This window comes from Symphodus melops (assembly GCF_947650265.1).
Source record: "Symphodus melops genome assembly, chromosome: 13".
In the NCBI taxonomy this organism is placed as follows: domain Eukaryota; kingdom Metazoa; phylum Chordata; class Actinopteri; order Labriformes; family Labridae; genus Symphodus; species Symphodus melops.
In genome coordinates, this window is record NC_136703.1 from 7,937,492 (window position 1) to 7,962,029 (window position 24,538).

A 24,538-nucleotide genomic window follows, 5' to 3' on the forward strand; every position below is an offset into this window, starting at 1 on the left:
GCAGTCCAGCATACTAATCATATGTTAACACCTAAATACAGATAATCCTGGTTATTTACGTGAAATCAATAGTTTTACTCACCTGTGTGCGTAGGATGAGAAGGTCAGTGAGTAGGCAGTGTGCTCGGTTCAACACAATAAAAAGGTTCAAAACTCACACATGCCAGTGCTGCAGGAGACTCGCAGCTAAAGCCGATCTGAGATCAGCTTTAATTTCATGTTAGACTGTTATGAAGGAAGTTCGCCTTCATGAGTGAATCATTAATAAAACCAAAGGGGCGGAGCCTGGTTCCTTCAGTGGTTGATGCGTTTATGTCAAGGGGGAGGAAAGAATGAGGGGGAGTAATCCAGCTTTCAAAAGAATTTAACTTCCGGACTCTATTTACTTTCAAAATAAGACAGAACGTTTCTCATTATTGTCTATGTTAAATTGATCAGAATTGGCTCTTCAACTAGTTTTGATGGTTCTTTAGTAAAAATGAGCAGCCAAAGAACAGAGGAAAGTCTTCTATTCAAACGTACCAAATTATTTTGCTTTTGCACATTGAAATATAGGAACAAGGGGGATTTACTACTGTGATGCTCCACTCCTGCAATACATTGTATTTTAAATGGAACGAAAGGCATACCATGCTGTCTCTGCAGCAAAGGAAAACATTACAACTTTCACAGTCACACCTGCTGTTGCTTCTAATGTTCAACATTAAGTTGAATACTTTTATTTTGCTATCTGCAGGTATGGGTACTAGCAACCCTTTCTTTTCTGATTCCTGCGTTGAACAATAAGGCAAGTAGTGGAAGTAGAAAGGGCGAAAGGTGCTTTTACCACCACACCCGATTGTTGACGACAATATGGACAATAGGGGGATGTGATGCAAGCAAGGTAAGTTTATAGTCAATAATGCAACATACACAACGACCTTCATAAGAACAGGAAATGCAGGGGAAGTGTCAAATCCCTTAAATAAGACACAGGGCAGTGGTTTAAATCAGACTAGACAGTTTTGGACATTTATTAATTGGGATGGATGACATGTTTGACCCCAGATTATCTTGACACATACACACATGCACGCACACAAACACACATATCCCACCAGAGAGACGCACAAAGAAGTTGGATTCCAAAAGCCCTTAAACAGTCAATAAAATTGAAATACCATTGAATTGCAAAATCAAATCCATACAGCTTTTTTTAACCAATTCTGAAATAAAAATGTAAACATGTAAGCTGTCATGTAAACAGCAGAGAACTTCCAAATCCATGTTTAAAGTGCCGTGGATTTGTGCACTCTCCAGTGAACGAAGTGGAGAACATCATTGTGTAAAATCTGTTTGGCTTCACAGTAAAATGCAAATGCAAATTTTTTTTTCATCTATTAAAATATAAAAAGGAAAATAAATAATTGACAAAATGCATATTGATTGAAAAACACGTTTGTTTCTGTTCTCTGACTCAAGTTTCACATATGAGGGTAACATTGTAAATCACATCTCCTGTATCACTTAATTCACATTCACAGAGTAAGAGGAAAAAAGATGTGCAGCTTATCCAAACCTTTTTTTTTAACAGTCTGAACACGCAATATATTTACTGAATGTTTATTCTGTAACCTCGTTGGAATCCGTCCAATAACATAAATGAGCTATTATGTTTGTGTTCATACATACAGTGCTTATTCTTAACTATTTTATTGCACAAAACGTGAAGCTTGTACAAGCCTCACTGACCACCTTAGTCTACTGCATCACACTGCCCTATCTTAGTGTGGCTGCTTTTCTCCCTGCAAACAGTGTGCACCATCTATTCCCTTATAGATAACACTCATATATTCATTAGTAAATTTTGTATATTGGGATTTAACCTCACCGTTAAATTGCCCTGCAATATCAGAAGCTTTTCAACTGTTGGTTTAAAAGTCACATATTATGCACATATTATGACAAAAGTCTATCCTCTCCATCTTTTGCCTGCTTCATTTTTCAGATAGTGTGTGCTTAAACAGGCCGTTGTTAGATTTTCCCTTTGTGACATCACAAAGGGAAGTAACCCCTCCCCCAGGTGGGTGACACTCCCACAGCTAGGTGTTGTGGGAGTGTCACCCAATGTAAATGATAGGGCATGGTGCAAAAAAGCCACACTCCCTTCCAGAGGGGGCGTGGTCATACACAGCTTATTTGCATTTAAAGCCATAAACAGAAACAGCCTGTTCTGAGCAGGGCTGAAATAGAGAGCTTTATAAACATGATTAAATACAGAATCATGATGCATATTCAGCAAGAAACTTCACAGATGTGTTTTGAGGAGCTCTGAGACTCTTTAAACTCGTTGAAAAAGAGAATATTATTTGACCTTTAATCTGAATCTGTGTATGGTATTCCTGAAAATATGTATATATAAACTCTTTTCCAAAACATATCTGAAGTCTCTCTTTACAAGGTGGTGGGTAAAGTTCAAACTGACCTATGCCAAGCCTTGCATAAATAAAAAGGATTTTAGTTCAGGAAAGAGAAACATACATAGTATTTGTTTCACCTATGTAGATGTGAGCTGATCCAAAATGTCATGTCTTTAGAAGGGGACCCAGAAGAAGACACCAAACAGATGTGTTGATCTGTGTGCTTCATTCCTTGTGCTCATATCTCTATTGATACAGAAGCTGTAAGACGAGGGGGGGTTTGTACTTACCTTACTTACTTCAGTTGGGCTTTTAATATGCAGGTATTGGGTAAAAAATGACATATTACCTTCTGCACAGATTGGCAGAGGAGATGTGGTTGGTTATGATCATACTCTGACAGAAGCACAGTCATCAGTCGTCAAAACCACCTCCCCCATCCACCAATCTGGTCTCTATACCAATGTGTGTGTGTGTGTGTGTGTGTGTGTGTGTGTGTAAATGTGTATATAAATATATATAAAAAATGTTCTCCGTATGTTCAATAATCTTTTATGTGTGTATATTTTAATTCCCCTTCTACCAACCTCTGGTATATCCCCCCCCCCTCCCCCCTCCCTCTCTCTGATGGGTAAAGGACATCAAACACATGAAAAAAGGAGACAGGGCCGTTTTCCTGCAACAGCATGAATTTGGCACATAATGACTGGCTGCTCAATGGACACAGTGATGAAGGGTGGGATCACTTAAGACCCTCATCTGTGCTCTTGAACATAAGGATGGCGTTGGAGATCTTTAGGGCGGGGCCTAGTTTGATGCTCATGATCTTCACAATGTCGGCCTGGGTGAGCAACAGGAAGGCTTCCCCATCAATCATCTAGGCAGATGCAGATAAAAGTGGTGATATAATTTGACATTGAGGAGGAGACATGTTAAAAAAAAGTTTCTATTGCATTGGCATTGGTATTCTGAGAGAGTGGACAAAGTACCATAAATACTTAACCCCCCCCAAACAAAAAAATAAAAATACTATAACCATAAAAGTCATAGTTAAAGTAATTGTATATCTGGTGCTCCTTTTGATAAAGTCATAAAACGTTTCTCTTTTCTGTTACATGTTTTCACAGTGTTCTGTGCAGAAAAATTCTGTTGAACTACCATCCAATCATTTAACAATATACTGCTGATCCCTTTCAGGGTCGGGGATTGGAGGGTGGGAGGTTGTTGGTGGTGAGGAGCTGATCTCATTTATCACTGATGTTAAAGTTGTCTGGTGAAATATTGGCTTGAGAGCTGTAAATCTATTCTTTTTTTGTATTTTGATCCACCATCAGAGGTTACTGAATGAATACTATTAGAATAACTGGAACTCTTCCAGATGATGGTCTGCTTTGCTTGTGTAGATCTAAAAGAGGCACGATTATTAAATGGAGTCGATTTAAATCACAATTTTAAAACTCAAAGCTTCAAAGCAATGAGATATGATTAAATATGTACATCAGTTCAGAGGTGGGAATATATGGTTCCAGATATTCATGTCATGGTTTGGGTTTGTTATATTTCACAGTTTTGAGTTCCTTATATTTCTTAGTTTCAGTCTTTAGTGTTTCCAGAGTTTTAAGTTGCAGTCTAGTCTTCGGTGTTTCCTGTGTTTCTTTGTGTCCTTCGCTCTTGTCTGTAATATTGTTTCCTGTGTTACTTGTATGTGATTTTTGGTGTGGTTGGTTTGGTCTTTAGTGTTTCACTGTTGCCTGAAAGTTTATTTCCTGTTATGTTTTAAGTCTAGTCTTTGTTGTTGTCTCTGTTTCCTGTTTTATTTTGTATATCTGGTTTTGGTGGTGTCAGTGTTGGTTTTTACTTTGTACTTGTCTTCTAGTGTTCTTGTCTGGTTTCCTGCCTCTCTGTATTTCCCTCCTGTCTTGATTACCCTGATTGTCCTCACCTGTCTGATTAGTCTCACCTGTGTCTGATTACCCCTGTCTATATAGTCTCTGTGTTTGCTTACCCTCTTGTTGGATCATTGTCGTTTGTCCTGGTATGTGGTTCATCTCCCTGCTCCCTGTGTTTGTCATCGTGGTTTTTGGATTTTGGTTTTTCTTGTGTTTTTTGTCACTTGTGTTTCGAGACGTTTTGGATTTAGTTTTTTGAGTAAGTTTTGTTTTGCCTTTTTGTTTAATAAATATTTCTGCACTTGGGTCCTCCTCCTCCTCTGTTTTCGTACTTCGGAACGTGACAATTCATTATGTAATCATGTAATTGTGTCCAGTAGTACCCAAAAAAGTAGTGCTCCTTTTAAGGGTTGCAAAATATACCTGAGGTTTCGTTAAATGATTCAGTCTGTCATTTTGTAAAATGATTAATAAATTAACAATAAATTAGCTTGAGCTTGAATGTGTTTTTTATTTGGATACCTCAATGTCTGGAAGTTTATTTAAGAAAGTTTAAGAAATGTCTTTTGTTTAACTCAGTAAAAATACTTGTGTATCTCTTTTTGTAGTTTCTTGTACTATGACAATAGAGGTCAAAAGTAAACAAGTTTTATTGGTAAGTACAATTCCTAATGACAAGCTAATGAAAGCAGGATGTCATCAGTGAAAAGGTAAACATTGGCAAACGAGTGGACCCTCTCCAATAAAAGGCAACTAACCCCCTGTTTTTCATTGTCCTCATGATGGGAAAGACCCTATTATTTTTTTCATAGAACTACATTTCTTACCTCTTCTTTGAAGAGACGAGCCTGTTCTTCACAGCCAATCAGATTCTGGACAAACCTGAAGACCTGTTGTACAGCACAAAACACAACAGAGTAAATCCGAAATATAAGAACATTTTAAAAAAGCAGAAGGAAAATTATTTGTGCAAGTGATATAGTTAACTCACCTCTTCAATGCCCCATCCTGCCACCTGGCTGGCATGAATACCCTGTACGCCTGGAAGCAGCTTACAGTGCTGCTCCCAGCAAAGTGAGAGAGTCCTGTCTGACTGACCGCTTAAAGCTGACATGAAGAGTGAGGGATACATACCCTCTGAGGACAGATCTGACGACAAAGACAGAGACAAACGGGCCTGGATTAACTATTGTTAATTAAGGATGACTTGGAGAAATATTTCACATCTGTCTGTTGTGTAAAAGGGTCATAACTTTATATAATTATATCTTAAGCATTTATTTGTCAAGGAATTCAAAATGTAAGGAGGGATTTTGACAATATTTGCAGGATGTTGGGGAAGATACAAAATTCCATCTTTCAGAACAGTCTGCAATATGACCATCAGTCATCTCTAATTATTTAAGGATCAGTACCTACCTCACCTAAACATGCATGTTTCACACTACTGAACAGCCATGCCATATATATTTTGTCACGCAAAGTCTGTGCAAGCCGATGTGAGAACCAAGTAGAAAATATTAAGACTTTTCACCTTGAGAAAATGAGGGATAATGTAGTTTAGATCCTTTTAGCGTGCATGGCAATAGACTGTATGCTTGCAACTGGTGCAGTTTATTTTGTTAGTCAGTTCATTAGTTGTACCAGAGGGAAGGAGTGAGAAGTAGCAATTGAGTGGGTGGGTAATGTCCAGGGATATTGAGTGTGCGATACTTGTGAAGGCCTTGTTTGATTCCTGTAGAGTTGGTGTTTTCCAGACCGAATACTTTGGTGGCAGTATGGGTTAACTGTGCAGGTTGATGACACTGCTTCAGAATGTTTTTGTTCACCAGTCTCTGCTCTTTATTTCATATTGTGAATATGACAGACTACATGTATTATGCATATAAAACTGTCATCATGGCATATGACTCGGGAGCTTCCTCTGCTACTTCTCTGCTGTTCTTATTTCTTTTTTTTTTTAAAGATTTATTTTGGGCATTTTCATAGCCTTTATTGTAGAGGAGGACAATGGACAGGGTTGGAAAGTGGAGAGAGAGTGGGGAGAGACATGCGGGGAAACTGTAGCCTCAGATACATGCCCTCTACTTCTCTGCTGTTCTTATCTGTGATGTTCTGCCTCCTGTGTAGGGAGAACCAGTGAGACCAGTGTAGGGTTTCTGACATGATTCAGGACCTCCAAAGGTGCATGAAGAGTGAAACGATTGAAGAGGTCAAAAAGCTCCAGAAACATTTAGAGTATGAAGAACAGCTTTATTAACTTTGTAAGACACGACGTGTTGCAGCTTCTCTGTGCACAAGCCGAGGGCCATGATCCCGATGATGGCCCAAAGCCTAAACGCATTGATCTAATAAAGTTTATAACACTTATCTTCATACGAAAAGGTGCTGCTGAAACTTTTTGACCCGCCTCCTGAGACCCCAAGTCCCCATCCCGTTGCACAGAGATAGCCTCCACCTGTGAGTTGTATGTGAACAAGCAACTCAGGAAGATTTCAGAGACAGCTTGGCTGGGATTTTGCAGACATGTTCAGGAGTGCACACTTAAAATTGGCTTAAGACCACATCGACACATACAACTGACATGAGTGTTTTAAAAAAATAATCTCCTTGAAGACATTGCAAATCTCTGAAGACGCAAATAAAAACTTTTAGAAAACTCACTCTGGTAATCTCTCTGTTGGTTCTTCCTGTATTTGGGAGGACGGCCAATCCTAAAAACAGAGTCAAGGTAATGTGAGAAAAAAAAAAACATTGATGCATGCATACACATACACACACACACACACACACACACACACACACACACACATACACACTTTTACCTGCCACGGTAATGGGTTTTCTTGGTCCTCTGTCCAAAGAAGAGGTTCCTCTTGCACTCTGAGTCAGACAGTTCAGCCTTCAGCCTCCCCTGGTTGCGCTCAGCCAAAGGGCAGCCAGATATACAATGATGAGCTGTGAATCGGCCGGTCACATGGCCTGAACCGTCACATCCAGGAGTCGGACACTTCCTGTTTTGAAGAAAGTTGCACCAGAGCATATTTATGGGGGTTTCATTATTGACAAACTGAAATGAAGCTTCAGTGTTTTATTGTTTGCCTTGGTAAATAAAATATACACTGAGTGATCTGATGTTCAAGTGAAATGCTGTACTGACCTGTTGTGGAAGCTGTACTTGTTGGTTTTGGGGTGGCTGATTGGTTTACAAGGAACAGAGGAGGGGTAGGTGGACTGTCCTGTAGCAGGAGGCTCCCTCACCACTATGTACATTTAAAAATGACAACAATGTTTTACAAATGCTATTACATTGCTGCAGTACAGGGGAGCTTAATTCAGCTAACGATGGGTGTAAATGACAATAAGCCTTTTTGCACAATGCACATCATTATTTAACCTGGCATAGCAGTAAAAAACCCCAGGCGACCCTCAAGATTGACTTTGAGCATAGACTGAAGTAATAAACAGAGTAAAGTGTTGGTTTCTACCGTGCGGTTGCTGTATTTTGGCTTCACGCGGGGGGACTTTCAGTGGATGACCAGTTGCCTCACACCAGCCAGCTGGGTGAATGTCAGGATGATCGGAGTCCATCCACTCGTCATAGACATGGCTCCAGCCATCATAATGGACCTGTAGAAAGAGTAGAGCTAGAGCTATGATACAAGTAGCATGAATTACAACCCACACACTAAGCTCAAATTACATAATGGGTCAATGGTTGGTTAATAAGATAAGACAAGAACAACCACACAAAAGACATGTTTCTTAAAGGGCTCCTGTCAAACCTATCAAACCATTAGTTAGGGCCAGAGTTTCTCACTATGATTGGCTACTTGCTATGACAGAGGCGTGATTAGGGCTGTGTTACAACAGGCTGATTGCAGATTTCTATCCGTCTCATGTGGCACATTTCAATTTGTTTGCACATTAATTTTTGTCTTTGGACAAAGAAATAAGTGTCCGAAATGTAAATGTGTCTTTTTATTGAAGTTATATGCAGATGAAAATCAAATCTTTGTCATACTCACAGTAAGAGTTATTTGAAGTATATATGATTGGTGAATTTAGTAAATAAATGTTATTGATTCCTGTTTTTGCACACACATACTTAATGGGGTAATGAATGTTTACAATCTTGAAGGCATTTTATTACACATTAACTTTGCCCTTTCTGTTGCCTTTTTGCTTTGGTGGGGGATTGGTGGATTTGGTGTGTGTATGTGTGTGGGGGGGGGGAGCAGAGACCTTTACGCGATGAGTGTCGACATCCTCCACTGTAGCCACTCTGATCAGACCAGGACTTCTCTTGTCCACTGCCTCCAGTTTCATCTGAGGATGGAAGCTGTGGGCTGCACGCTGGAGACAGGAGGTGATGACTAGATTATTACAATAACTTCTACAAAGCAAACTAAAGTGTCAAACACTCCATAAAGTGTCTATAAAGCGGCTATTATTAATTAATAATCATTAAGGCTATTATTGACATACTGAAAAAAATGATTCTGATTGTAATATTTCTCTGACAAGTTTCTTCCACTTGACTTTGTGATTATTGTCCTGTGCTGATTTTGCCAATTCTACAATAAACAAGTCGCCCAAAGCAGGTAATTCTCTGCACTCCTAATAAAGATAATACATCTATAGTTTTCTCTTACCACTTTAAAAGCGTCAGCTGCCACTGCCTTGGAACCTGTCTCTTCCATGTAGCGAGACCAGGAAAACTGGCTCTGGTCTGGATAATCTAATGCAGTGAAAAAAAAAAAAAAAAAAGGAAAATAACATCACTAAGTGGAAAAACTACCGTAAATTCCGGACTATAAGCCGCTACTTTTTTCTCACACTTCGAGCACTGCGGCTTCTACTCCGGTGCGGCTAATGCATGGATTTTTTATGGGGGACAATGAGCTTCTGCCGCAAAAACATTTGACTTCGTCACGTCGGATCTTAATATCAGTCATTTTGCGCTTCATGCACGCACCCTCATGATGAAAAACACACAGAGAAATGCATATGATGCAGCTTTCAAGTTAAAGGCGATCGACCTGGCTGTCAAAGAAGCTAACAGAGCTGCTGCACGTTAAGATGACACTGACAGCGACAACAGAGACTGAGGAAGTGAGTAATGAAGTCATTCTGAGGCAGTGAATGGATGGACTTTTTCTTGTGAAATATATTACGGTCATCTTTTTCATCAGCCGTGTTACAGACACCGTCGGCTAGGCTTCGTATTGTAACGGTTCATGTTGTAAAGTCAGTAGTTGATAATGTGTTCATAATTCCGATTATGTGGAGAGTCAGTGAATGCACCAGCGAGAACGTGTTGAGTGGCTGTATGAGAGAACGCTGGGGGAGAGAGTTGGATTGTTACGGCAAGTTATGTGTTGCTCTCTGCTGTAAACGGCGTGGTCACGGCCGACAGTGATCGGGTTATTAAAAGTTATTATTTGAACGCTCTCGTTGTCCTTTAACGTCCGTACGGACGCTACAGTATTTGCGGATGTTACCGGTAGCCTACGTCTGTGTAAATAGCTCTTGTTATAGCGTGGACACCTGCGGCTTATAATCAAGTGCGGCTTATATATGTACAAATACATTTATTTACTTATTTTTAGCCGGTGCGGCTTATATCCAGGTGCGCTCAATAGTACGGAATTTACGGTATGTTAAAAGTGATCTCCTTCATGTGCATTATTTATTTGTTCCCTCAAAGATTTCCCAATATCCCCCCTAACTGAACTATTTAATTATGTGTACATGCTGTATAATTCATTTAAAGTTCCTTAAAATGTTAATTTTATGTATATTTTACAGTGTGGACTGTATTTTCTTGAGTAAAAAAAATATATATATTTTTTTAATTTATTTTAGAGATAGGACAGAAGATAGAGTAAGAAATCAGCAATAAAGAGCGATGAGGAAACAGCCACGAGGTCGGATTCAAACCTCGGCTGTCGGTACATGGGGCATGCGTACTAACCACTAGACTACAGGTGCTCTAAAACAAGAGCATTTAATAGACGCTTCAGGGAAACTTCATTGGCAGTCCTCACCACTGCACCAATATCTGGTTGTCTTCATTTCTTCAAGTGTTACTGTTTTTATTGTTTACTATATAATATTTATATTATTATATTTATATTATTGTTCTTAACATACATTTATATATATGGCCAACAGGGTACCAAGAGACGCGAATACGTCACACCCATCCTTGCATTGGCTGCCAGTTAGTTTTAGAGTTGATTTTAAAACTCTATATATCACTTTTAAAGATCAGAACAGTTTGGCCCCAAGTATTTCTGACCTTTTAATCCCTCAAGTACCGTCACAGACTTTGAGGTCCTCAAAGGATCCAGATTAAAAAACAAAGGTTGCCACCAGGGCCTCCAGACTCTGGAACAACCTCCCAGAGGAGATTAGGACAGCAAAGACTGTTTTCTCATTTAAGTCACTTCTTAAAACACACATTTATAGGTTAGCCTTCCAATGATCCTCTGTTTTTTATCTTTATCCATCTGTTTATATTGTTTTGATTATTATGTTTTATTACCGTTTTATGCTTAGTGTTGTTTTTACTGATATGGTTTATGTCATATGATCAACACTCACTATCCTGTAAAGCACTTTGTAAACACTGTTTTGGAAAGGTACTATGTAAACAAAGTTTATTATTATACCATGAAGACTACATCTAAACTCAGAGGCACACTAAAAATGACTTTACTTTATTTTATTGTGCTTAAAATTCAGTGTGCCATTTGGTAGATTTGTCATATATGTGTGCATGTAGACTTGTAAAGAGCAGTTTTATGTAAAAAGCAGTTGAAAGTTCTCGTGTCTTTGTGTCTGTGCACTGAGAGCAATCTAAGTCACATTCCCTCTATGTGAATGTACCTGGCAGATAAAAGTTGATCTTGGTGGATTTGGATTTTAAGTGACACAACTGCGTTGTTTATTGAATGAACGATGACCACTGAACATACACATTACCTTGCGGGGGCGTTAGTGGGAGGTTCCTTTCTTGGCACCAACCAATAGGGTGAATAAATGGACTGCTGGAATCACACCTGGAGATTTTGACAAACAACAAAGACGTTCACCATTACTTTCTTTATGTGATCATTTCTTCTGAAATGTCATAACAACAAGATTACATTGTTAGAGCTGCCTACCCTGACATTCAACATTACAGCTTCAGATATCTCTAATGCTCATTTCAGGCTTTTAACTATTAAACGTAAAATTAGTTACTGTAATGTTTTAGGCTCCGCTGAGCTATTTCATGTCAGCAGATAGTACTCCCCTCAGTGGCTTCCTTTGGTGAAATACTGCCTTACTGATAAGTTACTTCTGTTCATTGGTTGGGGTTATATTTTTTTTCTTTAGGCCTTCAGATAACTCATTGAGTGTTTTTGTGACTGTCATCTATTGGGGAAATACAAGCTCACTCAGAAACAACAGAAAATTGCATGCTGAGTAATATTCACCAAAAAGAAGTGGCATAGTATTCATAATAAAATGTGAGGATAGAAAGAAAATGAGACATCATACAGATATATCATTGTTTTTGGTTATCTTAATAATCTATGAAAAGTACATGGAGCAGCTAATACATCAGTGTGAGCTGCTTTCACTGCAGGATTGATCAGGGGAAAAACACACTCACTCACTCTCTGAAACCATTGGTTAGGCACATGGATAAATCAATTGCTAAAAAAAGCAATATCACACTAAAGGGAGTGCTGTTTTGTATCAAGTACCCGTGGTTGGTGCAACAACAACAACAACAAAAAACTCAAAGAAATATTGATTGAGTCTGCAAGAGATGTGTTCTACTTTTCAGGCTGACTGGAATGGAGTTTAATCAACACGTAAACCAGCGCAATCAAGCCGAACCAAAAAAGCAAACACAACACAGGTGGTGTTAACAGAATGAACTATTTAACACAGAGATGATTTTAAACATTCAGATGGTTAGACCTCTGGTTTGAGGAAACACTGGGACAACTTTCTATACCTAAGAGGACAGTGGCATTCAATAATGAGATCAAAATGAGTTTGAAAAAATAAACAGTACAGTTAGTTTCAGAACATTTTATGAATCAGGCTTGGATTTTTTCACTTTCAACTTTAACACTCTATCACAAAGCACCATTTCTTCGTAGCAGCTCTGGTCACAGTAGAAGGTAAAAAAGCCTTATTCATTCTTTTCATAAAGCCTTATCATTCCCACGATGTTTGAGGCTCACCAGTAGTCATATGTATCATCCCAGTTGTCGAAATGAACCAGGAAACGGTCGTCGACCACATCCGTCACGGTTGCTACACAGATGAGGGATGGGTTCATGCGATCTACGGCTTCTAGCTTCATTCCTATCTCGAAGCCGCACTTCACATCGATCTATACACAGAGCAGAGTCAGACAAAGCTCATGAAATGATATGACATTTGCACAGAAGCTCTTGAGATGTACAGCATGCCATCGTGCCAACATTTGTTCATTAGTTTAGTAATCCTGGAATTAAGAGCAGATAACAACAGTATGTCATACTGAAGATGAAGCTTTGCACGTGTTAAATACAGTATTTGGCTGCTGCAGGAAGTCATGATCCACAATGTCTTCACATGAAAAATTTACGCTTAACCAGAGAAATCGACAAAGCAATGCAGGTTTGATTATGGTAAATGTCAAAACCTTTTTTTTATTTTTTAATTCCAGCACTGCTTTTAAACTATTACAATCTGCAAAAAGTTAAAGGGCCTAATTCACAAAAAGATTGTGCAGCTTTTGCGCCTGTCTCTCAAAACACAAGCAAAGGATTAAATACACCGCCAACTGGGCTGTAAAGCAAAAGAAGCATATTGAAAAGAGCCATTATGCATTCAAATTTGACATCTTTTGTGCATAAGAACCTTGTTACAAAAACGTGTAATTCACAATGAGGAAGATTACCACACATGGTAAGAGTGAAAGAATTACCGTCTGCTGAGAAAGACTTGACTTCACAACAAACGGTTAAAAAGTGTCCCCTCCCCTTACAGCTCATCATCACTTATATGTGGCTCAGACGCACAAAACGGAGCAAACCGCACAGAGCAGGACAACTACGTGGGCTTGTGTGTGCTCAAACATCACGAGGGCAATATGCTGTGAATTAACCTTAAGATGGAGCAGATAACGAGCGCGACTGACGTGCTAACAGAACTTTTAGCGGCTACGATCCGTTATCAGTGAATTTCCACCCAAAATGGTTTTAGAAGGACGTGAAAGGTGTGCATGTTTTAAAAATAAACTGCCTCTCTGGGCGGCCGATAGTCTGGTGGTCATGACGCGGACCTCGTGTGCAAAGGCTCTCGTCCTCATGGCAGCGGCCGTGGGTTTGAAGCTGACCTCAGCCCTTTGTTGCACGTCATCCCCCCACCTCTCTCATCCCAACATTTCCTGTCTTTCTTCAGCTGCCCTATCTAATGAAGGCAAAGAGACACTCTCACTTCTCGATAATCCCACTGCCCTATATTATATATAGAAGGTTAAGGTTACCCTCCCAGCACTGGAAAATAGTTCTTTGGGCGCCACTTGTGCTTTAGTCATTTTCAGATAGTTGGTCCAGGTAAACTCCTCCTCTTTACAACCTGCAGAAATGACAGAAGTTGAATTGATTAAGATTAGATTAGACTTCATATTGCGCTAAAGCCAGCAAATATTTGCTCCATTATATACAGTTAAATTAAGACTGGAAACAACTAGTGTGGCTCTAAAATGGCTAAATACATCTACAACACCTCTCAAACTCAATATTTGACACCTCCCTTGTAATATACCCGTTTGTTAAATGCAGGTATGTTTATAATAAAAACAAAACACATGTGCCTCCTTCCTTCTGGTTGACTTAATGTCGACCTTTGGTAGTAGCTGTTATGATTCATTATGCTGAAATGTAACTGTGTGCTGGTATTTACTTTAAAGAACATATACTAAAGGTATCAACTTGTTGTTTGAATATAGGTGAAACAGATAAGTGCAGGGAATAATAAGTGCATTCTTCTATTAGCTGTTTGGTCTTTTACACTGTTGTCATCTCTGACCTTTGGGAGTGTGCAGTTTATGTCCCGTGCTTTCACACCAGCCTGCAGGGTGGATGTCAGGAGAGTTTGCATTCACCCAGAAGTCATGACAGTCAGAGTAGCCGTCGAAATGGAGCCGCAGCCGGTAACCACATACCTGAGTGATGACATGAAACATAAGAGAAACAACTGGCTGGAGAAGGGAGTGAATGAGGAATCTCTCTAAAACAATGCCCCGTCATTAAGATCCATTGATCGTGTTAATGAGCATCTGACTCACCTCCGCCACAGTGAGGACAAAGTACATGGACGGATGCTGTGGGTCGATGCCTTCCAATTTCATCCCCTGTTTAAAGCCGTTCTTTACAGTTGGCACTCTCTGGGCCTTAACACAGAACATAAAAGAGCAAACAGCTATGTTAACAACCAGAGTGATTAAAATGAAACGAAGGGAGAGGAGGTTGAATCAGGCTGAGAACAAAGATAAGAGCACAGCAAATGGAAAGGTGGAAATTGAAACGTTGTTATAACTTGATTGTTTCCCTTTTTGTTCTTGAAGAAAAAACTCTCCTCCAATGAGAGCTTTCATTATGAAAATATTGCAATTCGAGAAAAATGAATAACTTTCAAATGAAATCACACGGAGAACTCACACATACACAAACACACTCTCAATAAAATGTTCATTTCTATCTCAGAAACGCTGCGCATTCTTTTTATTCAGCACCACAGATATTTGCTTGTGCTACTAGCAGAGCTGCAATGGTTGTTAAAAAAATGATGATTAAACTGGGTCAACTCATGGCAGGAGCTCAGGCTAAAAAAGTAATAATATTAAACCTCAAACATACCTCTTGGAAAAGCTGATTAGGTGCAGCAATAGCTTTTCTTTCCTCCAGATACTGAGCCCACGTCCACTGCTCTGTCTTGCTGTCTCCTCCTACAGCAAGAGTAGTTAGTTGGTTTATTTTTGCAATATGTTACAGTGACATAAAGAAACAGCAAAAAGAGAAACAGGAAGAAGAATTCAACAAACAGCAAACAGCTAAGACGTCCAAAAGGATTTAGAAATACACGAGTGCTTTCCATGTTAAAGTACAATGCTACTTAAAGCTCACTACACCATTATATACTGTATATATATATAATGTAGCACCCCCTGTGTGCTGCTGCCAGCCTCTGTTTGTCAGCGAAGCCTTGTAATTACTGTATTGATGTATGTATTTATTGTGCTGTTTCTTTTGTTTTCCCTCTTCTTCTCTGCTATAAGGACTGAGATTGTTATGAATACTAACAGTGGTGATCCATCATATGACCAGACTGACCACCCTGTTCCAATGTGGTCTGTTTTTGTTTATTGATGTAACCTTGCAACACTGTCACTCACAAGTACTATTAACCCATTGTCACTTTGTGTACAAAACTGTAATAAATTAAAAAAAATAAAATAAATGCACTGCACAAAATCAAACGAGTAAAGGAAGCGCCAAACAACATTTAAAAGTGTTCGATGATATCAGAGGCCGATGGCCAGATCAACAAAGAATCGATTGTGCACAGAAAATAGCACCCTCAATCTCGCCCGCTTTAGCACAACATAACTTACACTTATTATGTGCCAGCACTAACACGCACGCAGAGTTAGAGATGAGATGGTATTTATCTTTATTTTCTTTGTCTAATTGTAGTCTACCTGCACTGCTGTTCATTTACTGCTCTGAGCGCCTTTGAATTGTCTCTGAGGGACAAATAAAGTTTTTTTGAATTGAATTAAATTGTATTGTATTTGCATCAAGGCTTTTTTGAATAGGAAGGGACAAATATTCCCTCCTTTCAATAGATGTGCTTTGCGGATTCCCCGCTATCTTTATCTCACGTACGCACAGGTTTAGCACCCACGCAAGCAGCGCAATTCTTTTGTGGATCTGACCCCAAATGTAGAAAAAAAAAAGGAAGAGTCCAACCTCTGATTTGTCTGACGTCTGCTTTAGAATCGTCCATTTTCTCATCCTAAAAACAAAAGACATTGAGCAGGACTTCAAATGAGAGGAGTTAAAGTCACTGAATGAGACCAGACTTTATGGGAAAACAAACATTTAGAGTAGTTTACCACACTACCACACTGAAAGGCACCCTCAAATAAAATGTATTATTATTATTATTATTATTATTATTACCCAAAAATCCGTCTTCATGCACACGTTTTTATAAATATCGGTCTTAAATCATTAAATGGAATAGCAATGATGTCCCACCGTGCCTTCCATGTCAGAGTCATCCTCTGAAGGACTCAGGTATTCTTTCCTTTTTCTCTTCCTCATAGGTTTCAGATGATCAGGGTTGAGAGAGGAGATTCTCCCTCCTGCCGGCACCTTCTCTACGCCGATGATCCTCCTGAGGTGCAGACAAGATGGATAAATTATTTCCTCTGAGCATGCTAGCTATCTTTGTTATTCACAGTTCAAAACTAGCTCTTTTGCTCCACAGCCACCCACCTTATTGTGCAGGTGTTACCAGAAAGAAGCATATTCCGTCATTTTAAACATTCAGAGGACACACTGGATTACTCTTTTTCCATCTGGGAATAACAACTGACTAGGACCAACACTTTGAAATGACACACGGAAATATATGAGTGCGGAAAAGTGTGTGCATTGTTTGTGCTAATGAACCGAAGCCTCTGTGCAGAGACGCATGTGTGGGATAGAGAGGCAATTTTTACCCACTTACTTGTCAGTAATGGGCTCCCTGCGGAGCTCCTCTTTGTATGTCCTTTGAGCTCTGGGATCATGGTTGTGTTGTCCTGGTCCGATCTGGACTTCAGGTTTGCCTGGCATCAACAGCTTTTCTGGCTCCACAGTCACAACGCTCATGGAGACCCCAGCAGGGGCCGACACATCTGGCATAAGAAACAAAAGCAGATCGACATGAAAAACTGCATTATGAATGTGTTGCTCTTATATTACTTATTTTTGACCTCGTGTTCTGTTGACCTCGTATTCGTCACACCAATCTATTTAGAATTTCATTCAAATTTATTTCGAACATGTCTCAATGATGTTTACTAAAAAGTGAACACATACAGCAAAACCCCTTCCCCATTAGTCATTGACGATAAATTATCCAGCTTCCTTATTGATATAAACATTTACAATCCTTTATTTCTTAAACATGTTCAAATATATACATTAAATTGATAATTATCTGTACAGTTAATAACTTTATGTGCCATATAGGGCTTACAGAGACTTGTCGACTTTACAGCTGTGTGAGGACACTATAGGCCCGATGCCGACTCACAGCTTATCACATGATTAGGCAGAAGTGAGATGGATGCTTCCATGCAGACAGAAGGCGAGGGTACATCAAACTTCACTAAAGATGAAAACAGTACCATGGAAACTTCCAAAATATGCAAATCCATTTTGGATGGATTTGCATATTTTGCAGTTTTGAATGTTCTAGAATTGAAACCACCTTCTCTTTCAATGAACACGTTTTGGACTATTTCCTGTTTGCTTGTTTGTTTATTTATGGCTTTGACCATTGTTTGTTTTGATTGTATTTGGATTTTTCGAGCGATGTCTGCACAACGTTTGCAGATGGACTCACACACTTCACTAACAAGATGTGTCTCTGATGCTAATTAATGTTCACTTTAATATTAAACGCCCACTAATAATCTTCTAATACAATAAAATCATTGAGAGACAATAACTGCGCCAAATCAACTTGATGCCTGTAACAGGAACAAGTGCAGTCAGACTTTTATTCTCACTTTTTCAAATCTTCATTGATCACATTTTTGGGAGTAAATTGGAGATGTGCTCTGAAAACAGAGTATCGATTGTGGTTTTGTCTAAAGCGTATTCAGAGGTGTCCATGCCAATTCAAATGTTTGAATAAAGTGCTGTATTTTGTGCTCAGTCTCTTGTGTCTAATGTCTATTTAAACTTATGTAAGCGTGACTCTACCTGACTTGCCCACTGGAGAGCTTTCTGCGTCAGTGGATCTCACAGACATCCTGGATGCTGGTTCGCTGATGCTGTTGGTGGTCCCTGGGGTGATCAGTGTGCTCAGCGTTCCTACTTCACTTACACAAAACTATAGACACCCACACACACACACACACACACACACACCAACACAAACACATAGAAAGGCATCAATGAATCAATTTATCAAAATGTGTCTTGAGCCTTTATCAGACGTGGGGCTCCTAAATCCCTGACAATGTAAGGACAGGCTAACCCTAAAAACCTTCCTGACTTGCCTGTTGACACATGCACATCACAGCTGAGTCTGGCTACAACGGGCGGGTTGTCTCAGGAGGCAGACCTTGACATGAAATGGGGGACAAACAAAAGTATCTGATGCTATGATGACAGTTTGTGCCTTTATATGAACGCTACGTGTAATGGCACAAAGTCACAGTATCGACATATAAAACCGAGATACAAACTGGCGAGTATGAAGCCGCTTCATTAAGGGCACAACGTTTTCACAGGTGGCAGGATATAAATGTCATCACCCCCGGATGCTCGCTTGCATCAATTTTTTTTCAGATAGTTTCCTGCCAAGTTCTTTCATCAGCTAGGCTCGACTTCAGACAGAGATTTTGCGAGGCTTGCTGGCAGGAAAAAAAAAATCTCTGTAAAGTCTGAGTGAACATCTGTTTGTTTTTGTTCACACATGCGTTTCACTAACAAAAAACAAGAGATGTATTTGTGAACGCATGAATACACTACACAATGTTCTTGAAACCAATTCAAAAACAAATGGGAGTTTTATTTTTACATATGGGTAGCTAAGAAAGACATTATCCTGTTTAAAACACCGCCTCTAAAGTTGGCTATATATTCTCTATTTTACACACCAATCAAAGCGTTTAACGCCTCATGCAAATAACCCCATTCACACCCTTAATCATACACTCATCGTCAACGCTTCCGCGTAAGATGCCAGGATCTATTCTGATTCTTACACACACACACACACACACACACTAATAAACCAATGGAACTGAATTGGAAGGAAAACGGTTCACTATCTTCCCAAAGGAGCCTTTGACTTTCAGTCCCGAGGGGCTGAATTATGCTCCCAGCTTTCTACCGAGTTGCTGACCCATTCAACCATCGGAGCCACAACCACAATGTGATCAGCTCTTCAGTGGGGAATCGAATCATTTCATCATCATCATAGCACTTTGTTTAGAGTTATGTTTTTGCAGGGATTCTTGTGAACAGATCTTTCCAATGATGTGAGTTATTCTAAAAGCTGCGATCACAAGATCAATAAGACTTTACCAGTTGAACCATAAAGAATGATATACGCATTTTTTTAAGGTGAAGACAAGCAAGGGAACAAATGCTATGGAATCTGTCCTATAAAAAGATGCTCAGAAGGAAGAGTAAACTTGGACTAACTTGTTGAACTTTCACAACAGAGGTTGAGACTGAAACATCACTTTACCTTGAGGTTACTGTTCGGCAGGATTGCCATTCCCTCCTTCCACTCGAGGACATGGACAATGCTACAAGCCCCTCCGACCTGTGCTGTCAGGGTGGGGGCGGCCGTCTCATTCGCCCTGCCTCTTTTACCTGGTTCTCCTACTGTGATAGCTGGTGTCACCTCTATCTTCTGATGGCCAGGAGCTGAAAAGAGAGCTGAATTCAACTTTCTGCCTGACCTCCACTTAGTGAGCATCAAGTCTTCGCACATCACATTCTGAACTGCGTTTCATTAGGTTGACAAGTTAGTCTGATTAACAGGGACCTGTGTTAGAAACAACTACAATTTACTGTACCTTTCACTCAAGGTGGTTGTACAATTACACTTTCAGATTTTTTTTTCCCGTCAGTCCAAGGGCCCAGATTACTCTCCTGCTCCTTCACTGCTGAGTGTGTGAAAGATCAATCCACAGTAATTCATCAGTGAATTCTAATGAAGCCTCAAGATGTTTGTCTCAAGCAGAGGTGAAGAGGGGGCTGCAGAGGGCTGGCAAGCTCATTTGTTTCTAACTCTTAACTATCAAATATCTGATGTTTAAAATAGTTTGTTTGAAACTTGGCTAAATAGCCAGAAAGTGTATATGTTCCCTATCAATGTCTGTAATCACTTCCCCTATTTTAGATCAATTTCAGCTGTGTCCCTCTTTGTTGAAAGGAACATTCGATCTTCTCTCCACTGTGAGCTTGATGCTTTAGTTGGCGATTAAAGCAGCAAAAGAAACAAGACTTTTGAGGGCTGCCACCAAACTCTAATCTAAATGGCTTTACTGAGTGTTTTTATCATGCTCCTGTGAGAAAAAAATGCTAGGTTATGGGTGATTTCAACCTCTACCTCCGAAATAGCCTTATCCCAATGTATTGACCACCTTAATGCTTTGTCTTCCTCATCATAACTAAGGCAACAAAAACAACAAAGACCGCCAAAATGAAAGTCTGACATGGGAGTACATTTACAAACTCCTACTGTGTCTTGGGGAATTCTGGTATTTTGTCCTGCGACTTATCTGACCATCTTATTCTATTTTGCGTCCTTGCTTTATGAGGTTGGTCTCCAAAATGTGAATAACAGAAACATAAATAAAGTCATTAACAGACTGTCTTCAGTCAATTGGTCTGTGGTTTAAGATAAATATGACACTCTGGGAAGATTTAGCTAACGGCTTGAAACTTTCTATTTCCAAAAATATTTAACTGTATCAGGGCTACCTATCTAATCCCACTCCATTGTCTATTTCCAGCATTTAGATTCCCTCCTCTACATTTGTATGATCTCCAATAACTGATTCTCAGCTCATGGATCTTGTTAGCAAACTCAAATCAACCGCACCAGATCATGATAAGTTGAAATATTCAATCTTTAAAAACAACTTTCATACATCACCACATCACTCCTTCATAGTTGAAATCTTTCTCTGCAAACTTGCCTTTTTCCTGATCCCTTAAATGGGCTTAAGTCTTTCCTCTCTTCAAAGCAGATAATCATTTCCTTTTTCCCAATTCTAGAATCAACTCACTTTGTTAATATGTCAAAGACTTTTGATACAATCGACCATGATATTTTTAATAAATGTAATCATTATCTGTTATGGTTGAAAAGTTACTCGTCAGTGAGAAAGTCATTTTTCATCACAGAATAATACATCATCTGATTACGGGATCATTTATTGTGGGGTGCCACAAGGGACGATCCTTGGTCCTTAACTTTTTCTAATTTATATTAATAATTTATGTTTGATGTCAAAGTGCGCATTTTTCATCCTGTTCACTGATGATTCTACAATGTTTCTGTCCGTTAATGATAGGCAAAGAGTGTTATCAGACACGAACAGTGCAAAGTAAACACCCAGTTCAAGGCAGTAAAATCACATTCAATAGTGAAATAAAGATATTCATACAGGATTATTATACCTAGAAACATACTTCACATAAAAAAAACTTTTCCCAATGCATATTGCCAATTATATCATAGAAAAGGCTGCTATATCTAAATGTCTTTGAATTCTTATCGATGAAAATCCAACGGGTAAAAATACATTGTATAACTCTTATTTCTAGTAACTAATTGTCATCAGAAGAATAAGGCCTCAGGTGTCAAGAAAATCCTTCTTTATCTATATTATACAATAATCTAATAATGCATCTAATACTGCAACACTGTTTTAGCTATCACCTTTAAAAGCACTTTAAAAGCTTTTATCTGAAAAGAAAAAAAAAAAACTTTCATCAAAATGATCACATACTTCTTCTCGAACCTCTATGAAACTAACCACGTTTTTTTTTCTAGACCAATTAAGCAATGTACCCTCACAAGCATTCTCTGTCACAGTTATTTATCTCACTATTCATATTTGTTTCTCATTCTTTCATCTTAGTTTTCCTGTTTCTTCTTTGTCTTATTGAGTAGCTTTTCGGTTTAGCTATAATGTATTTGCTTGGACTACTATGTTTGTCTCTGTTTGACATGTTTCTCATTAGGAGGGTCTCTTGACATGTCCCTGTGGGTTGTTTTTGTCCTTCCTTCTGCACATTTCTTTGGTGGTGTAGAAATTCACCACAGGGCTGAGACTAGGAGTTCAACCCAACTTGCCCATGACTGTATAGCTTCTGTATAAGGGTCACTTGTTCTACAACTAAAAAGCCCCACTCACATGTTTAAGGTGGTATGATGCATTTCTATATCAGTGTATTCAATAAACTTTATTATAATTACAATTATTATTACTGTGATGATGATGTAAAGAAGTAAGAACATGTTACCTGGATTCAGCCACCACCCCCCCTACAACACGTGGTGTACCAGGGTACACCTCAGAGGGTAGAAAGTACTACTCATCACAAGATGAAAGGTTTTTCATCTTGTGAAGTGGATTTTCACTGTTGCCCTATGTAATGTCACAAGCATCCTTTAAGAGACCAGCTGGCTATCCTTGGGAAATCAGTTTATTGTCTTAATCTTAAAGGATATTCACCTTTTCTTGCCAACATATCCTGGCTTTTTAAATCAATCCCAACATCTATGATGAAAAAGATGTAATCTGAAACTGATAATACACATAGTTTTGCTATGAAATAAACTTGTAAAGACATTGGATGCCTGCATCCTCAACTAAAATGATTGCTTCTCTTAACCCATGTGGCTGGGCTGCCACCCTCAGAGAAATGCTAACCTGGCAGGAGGAAAGCTGTGGTGGTGTGGGTCTGCGGTAGAGCGTTCTTGGCCACATCCTCACTCGCACTGATAAGAACAGCCTTGCTGGGGGATGAGGAGGATGGTTCCAAAGGGGCACAATCAGGTTCTTTAGGTGGAGTCTCCATGCTCAATTTGGCACTCTTTTCCTTTCCCTTACTTTGGGGCACTGGAAAGTTTAGAGAACAGGAGAAAGACTTCTTCAGCTGTACAACAAAAATCTTACTTGAGCTTTCACAACCCATGTATGTTGTTATTTTGAATTAGGTGCAACCACAATAGCTAATTTGACTTATTTCTGGAACTTAAACAATTGAGTGGTCTAAAAATCTCTGGGGAAATTAACATCCCTCTATTCTGACTTTAATGGACATACATGTTTTTAAACAGTGGTTAAATGTGCCTGAATGTTTTATTTTTAGCATTTTTATAAGATGTATCCATAGCTGGGAATCCAACACGTTGTAAAACACAAAATACATTAGAAATAAGCAAAGATGTTGGATGTGAACAAACTTTGGCGTTGTACTATTTCTGGACATAAATGTAAAAGAAAAAAAATGTATTAACATAACTTTTTGAATTCACATTTTAAAAACTAATGCCAAAGCAGAAATGCCCTCCTTCTTAACCAATCATGACCTCGTATGACTTTTTAACAGCCATCCATTACATCCAATAAAAACATCCAACACATTCACGCACCGGCTGGGAAATACATACACACTAAATATCTTTTGAGTTAAAATGGCGGAGGAACTGAGTCCTTGAGGCATTTAAATGTGTAAAAACAGTGTCTTAAATTCACTGAAATCCCATTTAGTGAGAATGTTCAACCCATTTCAGGTGCTCCTCAAATAAATAAAAACATTTTTTTTTTAACCTGAAAACAACATCAAGCATACAGTTTCTGTGTGTGTTACCTCGGCACGGCCACCCCTGCGACTGTCAAATATTTAACTGGATTAAGTTAATTAAGCGTTATCAAATTGAGTCTTTTTGACGAAAAGCATTGTGGTAGATGCTATCCATGTCGACAAACCACTTCACTTTAACACAGAAAAACATTGTACGGATTTACAAGGCATGCGGTTCACATATGTCCTTGTCTATATGAACAAATATTGAATAAATAAAAATTGACAAATTTGTTGTGAAAGACATTAATTTCTAAACTGAATTTTGGCTTACCAGCTCCGATCGTCTGCGGCTTCTCGGCTGCGACTGCGCATGCGCGTCCCCCCTGTACAGTCACTGCTAGTTGGTTTGAATGTAACGTCAAAAGATTTTCAGAGCAATTGTTCCACTTCCAGAAATGAAGAGAAAATAACACTGTGGACATTAGAACTGTCGACAGAAACCTCCTTGCAAGGGCTATTACGTTTTTCTGTGCAAATTCAAAACAGCGCGTTCTGCCTGCTCCCGCGGCACATCCAGCCTGTTCATTTATATCCGTATTGAAAAATGATTTATTATATATTTAGCAGG

At 39.1% G+C, this 24,538-nt stretch overlaps 2 protein-coding genes across 6 annotated transcripts in view; both read right to left on the minus strand.

Moving 5' to 3' along the window:
- sgk2a (serum/glucocorticoid regulated kinase 2a) overlaps positions 1–136 on the minus strand; it is a 9,885-nt gene extending 9,749 nt beyond the window's left edge. For both annotated transcript variants that reach the window (XM_079360551.1, XM_079360550.1), the window contains exon 1: positions 83–136. The gene's annotated coding sequence lies outside the window, so the exon portion shown is untranslated. The remainder of the gene's footprint in view (positions 1–82) is intronic.
- A 1,974-nt stretch (positions 137–2,110) lies between these two features.
- Positions 2,111–24,514, minus strand: l3mbtl1 (L3MBTL histone methyl-lysine binding protein 1). 4 transcript variants are annotated; one of them, XM_079360538.1, is made up of 22 exons: positions 24,242–24,514; positions 23,031–23,219; positions 19,826–20,007; positions 18,328–18,457; positions 17,084–17,252; positions 16,609–16,747; positions 16,318–16,363; positions 15,205–15,293; positions 14,634–14,738; positions 14,375–14,510; positions 13,830–13,921; positions 12,538–12,689; positions 11,279–11,355; positions 8,944–9,029; positions 8,534–8,644; positions 7,777–7,918; positions 7,449–7,551; positions 7,114–7,302; positions 6,953–7,002; positions 5,280–5,437; positions 5,116–5,178; positions 2,111–3,276 (listed from the first exon to the last, which is right to left on the minus strand). In XM_079360538.1, exons 1-22 carry the CDS (start codon positions 24,390–24,392, stop codon positions 3,142–3,144), a joined length of 2,694 nt encoding a protein of 897 aa, XP_079216664.1. In that variant the 5' UTR covers positions 24,393–24,514; the 3' UTR covers positions 2,111–3,141. The 4 variants fall into 4 exon arrangements, with proteins under 4 accessions (XP_079216664.1, XP_079216665.1, XP_079216667.1 ...); XM_079360539.1 differs by lacking the exon at positions 24,242–24,514 and adding an exon at positions 23,974–24,213; XM_079360541.1 differs by lacking the exons at positions 23,031–23,219; positions 24,242–24,514 and adding an exon at positions 20,160–20,246.
- Positions 24,515–24,538: the final 24 nt, after the last annotated feature.